General features: G+C 34.5%; 1 protein-coding gene across 1 annotated transcript in view; it reads left to right on the top strand.

Moving 5' to 3' along the window:
• U2A (small nuclear ribonucleoprotein polypeptide A'-like U2A) overlaps positions 1-3,129 on the top strand; it is a 28,153-nt gene extending 25,024 nt beyond the window's left edge. Inside the window, exon 7 of the mRNA XM_081742135.1 lies at positions 2,833-3,129. Within this exon, the coding sequence (XP_081598261.1) occupies positions 2,833-2,873 (41 nt within the window). The 3' untranslated portion in view covers positions 2,874-3,129. The remainder of the gene's footprint in view (positions 1-2,832) is intronic.
• Positions 3,130-4,526: the final 1,397 nt, after the last annotated feature.

A 4,526-nucleotide genomic window follows, 5' to 3' on the forward strand; every position in this document is an offset into this window, starting at 1 on the left:
ATAATAAAGTACTTTTCTGTTTTAGGCATTCACTTTTATCTTAACTGATATTTAAAGTGATTTAACATTTTTTAAAAGTATTTGAAATTCAAATTACTATAGAAAAGTTGATTATTGAACGTTATTATTATTATTATTATTATTATTATTATTATTATTATTATTATTATTATTATTATTATTATTATTATTTAGTATTCTGCTTTCTTGCAAGTCCTGGGATTAATGAGTTTTTTATTTTATATATATATTAATCTTAGATTTGTACCTGGAAATGTTTCATGATCTTCATCTTCCTCTTTCAACTCCCAATATTTTCTTCTAGTTTACAAATCATCGATCAATTGCGTTCTTTTTCCTATTCGTCCCTTTCCGTACATTTTTCCTTCTATTGCAGTATGAAGAAGACAATTTCTTCCCAAAATACGTCCAATCCCATTGGTCTTCTCACGAAGGATGCTGGATAGAAGCATTCTCTTCTCTCCTATCCGTCTTAAAACATGTTCGTTTGTTACTTTCTCTGTCCATTTTATCTTTTCCATTTTCCTCCAACAGGCCATTTCTAAGCTCTCGAAATAGTTCTCCTCTAGCTTTCTTAATGTTTAAATCTCTGAACTATTCTGTCCAATGCTCCATATGTAGCATTTGACCAACTTCTCCTTAAGTCCAATATTGAGCCTGCTAGTTACGAGTGATCTTTTCTTGTTGAATGCTTCTTTAGCTATAGCAGTTCTTAACCTGATCTTCTTGACACAGTAACCGTCTCTCGTCAAGATAGTTCCCAGATACTTGAAATGATCGACCTCTTCAAATTTTCTTTGTTCCACTCTGACACCTAAGGGCGCGTTTCCACGGAATATTCTCATGACTTTCGATTTTTCAATGTTGATTTCCATTGCATATAGTTTCTCGGTATTAACTATTTTGTTCATCATTTCCTGTAGCTCTTCTTTGGTTCTAGCTATAATAACCGTGTCATCTGCATACCTGACCTTGTTAATGATCTACTCTCCAATTTTGAAATTTCCAATTCCCATTAATGCTTCCCTCATTAAACAGTCACTGTACATGTTGAATAATTAGAGCAACATTCTACATCCATGTCTGACTCTTCTTCCAATCTCCACACTATTTAGCCCAGGAAAGATATGCTTTGATATCAGACTAATTAAATGAAAGCTGAATTTCTCAGTATAGGTATTTCAGACTAAACCTTAAGACATACTAAAAGTCCCCATCGATCCCATGCTGGCTTCATTCTTAAAATGGCGGCACAAGACGTCATTACTTTTATCAAATTTGTTCCTATATCTTGAACAAGCATACATGGATTTTCACCTTCTAAACGTCTTTTCGCTCTCATTTTCTTTTTCTTAGTTTTAAAGTCTACGTTCTAACTATAAATAAACTTCTCACGTCAAGGAGGAATAAGATTTATTGAATTTTTCGATTAACCCTTTCGAGATAAGGTGGCCAAAGTGTCACTAACGGTAGTGACACTTGTAAACACTAATTAAGATACCGGGATGATTTTTTCTATGCCAAATATGGGGTTGGACAGTAGTTTATCCTGATGGTATTTTTTATCTGAGTGTCAAAATTCCTGAGAAGAATATTCGGACCCAAGAGGAACGAGAATGGGGAATGGCGGAAGCTTCATAACGAGGAACTACATAGTTTATACGGTTTACCCAACATTGTTAGGGTCGTGAAGTCTAGGAGGCTTAGGTGGGCAGGTCATGTAGCTAGAATGGAAGAAAGTAGAAACGCTTTCAAAGTCTTGACTGGTAGACCCATAGGAAAACGACCATTAGGAAGACCTAGGCGCAGATGGGAGGACAATATTAAGATGGATCTCGCAGAGATAGGAATACAAAGTAGAAACTGGACGCAATTAGCTAAGGATAGAAGTCAGTGGAGAGCTTTTGTGAACGCGGCACTGAACCTCCGGGTTCCATAAGCCATAGAGTTAGTTAGTTAGTTAGTTAGTCAAAATTCCCTCTCATATCTGAGCCCAAAGTCAAAAAATCGAGATTTTTCGAGTTTCGAAATTTCCTTTCAGTTTTTTCAGTATAACTTCCTTCGTTTTAGATAGATCTACTTAGAACTTGTCAGGTATATACTTCACATGGATACCTAATTTTTAGACCAATTAGACCAACTCACAATCAGTGTTGCAAACTAGAAAAATTAAAATTTCCTTATTTTTCGGTCAAAAAATTCGAAATTTATGTTTATAAATCCGTACCTATAGGTATGAACGCAAGTCAACTTACACCAGTCGAACATCAGTCCTTACTGAACAAAAGCAAGTACAGATCATTACAAGTGGGTAGTTAGGGGGCCAACGAAAAATTCGATTTTAGGTTTTAAACCTTTTTTTTTTTTTTTTTACTTTTCTCTTTACCATAATCTTTTTTTTTTTTTTTTTTTTAATTACAAACTTCTTTTCTTAGATATCGACATGATACTTGTAGAATATATTGGTGATGTACCAAAATTTATTTTAAGATAGTTTGCGTCTGTCTGGTAGCAGTGTTTCCGGTCACAGAAAATTTAAATTCCCGCACACTCGAGTTTCAGGAAACTGTTTCATTCCGGCCTAGCCGTAGAGAGCTCACGGTTTTATGAGCGTTCTAAGCAATTATAGTAAATATTGAATTTAGTAATTTGCTAATTAATATTGTCTCGATCTTTTCGATTATACTCAATTTGTGGTTTTGCATTTCTCTTCTCAAGTACATGTGCTTTTGTGATATTCATATATCTATATGAAACAAAAGAAATACATTTATATATATATTTAAATAATAAATTAAATCTTGTTTTTAGGGCTTATCCAAGAGGAAGAAGAAGAAGAAATGGAAACCTGATAGAAGCCATTATGAACTTGTTTTCAGTACAAAGGAGCACAACAAAACCAGGGCAATACCATTATTGCTATTGTACAGGATGAAGTGTATAATTTCGAAGTATTTTTAAAGTGAGAATACGTTATGCGTGTGAGTATGTTTCTGCTGGAATCGGCTTTAAGCTGTAAAATATGTTTTGCCGATAAGAATGGACATTTTTTTTCAAAAAAGTCATTGTATACAAACATTTGGAAAATAAAAAATAATAATTTGCTAATATTTTTTTCTTTTTAACCGAAGGGCGAGAATTATACTTTCGAAGTTACCAATTATACGCGCCAAAAAGTAAAGGGACTTGCAATTCCTCACACTAGGGTTTGGTAACATTGCTAGTATCCAGCGCTGAATTAGTGTCGTCTGCAACACTCCTATGCAACGTGTCTACTCTTATTCCCGCATTAGTCATTGCAGTATAGCAGACCGTTAAATATGGCTGTTCCATTGTCGATCTGCACCAAGAAGGAATTGAGGGCAGCGATTCCCTTTTTATCTACTGAAATTATCCATCGAATGCAAGCGCAGTATGGTGACAGCTGTTTATCGCGAAGCATAAGGCACAAAGATTGGAAAGGATCTCTCGTAAACATTTGGCCCGTTATTGTCGCGAGGGAGATGGATTTTTACAGCAAATCGTTACTGTAGATGAAATTTGGGTACATCATCACGAACGGAAAAGTAAGGCTGCAAGCATGGTTTGGAAACACTCATCAGCTCCAGAAGTTAAGAAGTTTAAATGTCAACTATCAGCTAGTTAGTCGTTCATGCGATGCAAAATTGGTTACAGGTGCAACCTAAAAACTTTTTTTTTTTTCGACGGAATCAAAAAGTTGTGAAACGTTGGGAAAAGTGCATTAAAGTGCAGGGAGATTTTGTAGAAAAATAATGTATGTATTCAATTTATTAATGGTATGCTTTTCAGTAATCTCCATAAAAAAAAGAATTACACACAGAAAGATTCTGGGGCTCTTGCCTTCATGTTGCTTGATTGTTGTCAAATACAAGAACTCAATTCTTGAAAAGTAGTGAATACTTGTTCCATTTAGTTAGTTATCCCAGTTTTAATATGAAAACTAGTCTTTGTCACAAACAAGTTCCTTATCATTGAAGGAGGAAACAAGTTTTTTTTCTTTTTTTTTAAATTTTTTTAACATGTAAACAGAAAGTCAAGAAATAAAGATAAAAGAGCTAGTTCCACTGGAATTGCAAACTGATATATTGAGATTGAAGCTTTTGAATTCTACAGAAAGGATTACCATCTTTCCTCTGAAAGTGTGTTTGCTTTATCTTTCACTAACATAATCGATTATTATTTCAAGAAAAAAATAGGCACAACGAGATTGTATTTGTAGTGTTTAGGCCTTTCTGAGTGTGCTTTCCTTGCCCTTCGTTGTTCATGATGCGTTAGCATACTTAAAATGGTGGCTTTTTAAGATTTCTTCTTTCTGGAGAAAGAGAGAGGGGAATGATGAATTGCATGGGGCAGCAAATTTCCTAGGGTCGGCCCTGAATATAATGAAACTCGTCTTTATTGCAATCCTATTTATAACGCAAGAACATATAAGTCTATGAGTAAAGCTAATAGGCAAACTTCGAAAAAGAGAGTTGTGGGTTGCA

This window comes from Thermobia domestica, chromosome 16, assembly GCF_964235325.1.
Source record: "Thermobia domestica chromosome 16, izTheDome1.hap1.1, whole genome shotgun sequence".
NCBI classification, from domain to species: domain Eukaryota; kingdom Metazoa; phylum Arthropoda; class Insecta; order Zygentoma; family Lepismatidae; genus Thermobia; species Thermobia domestica.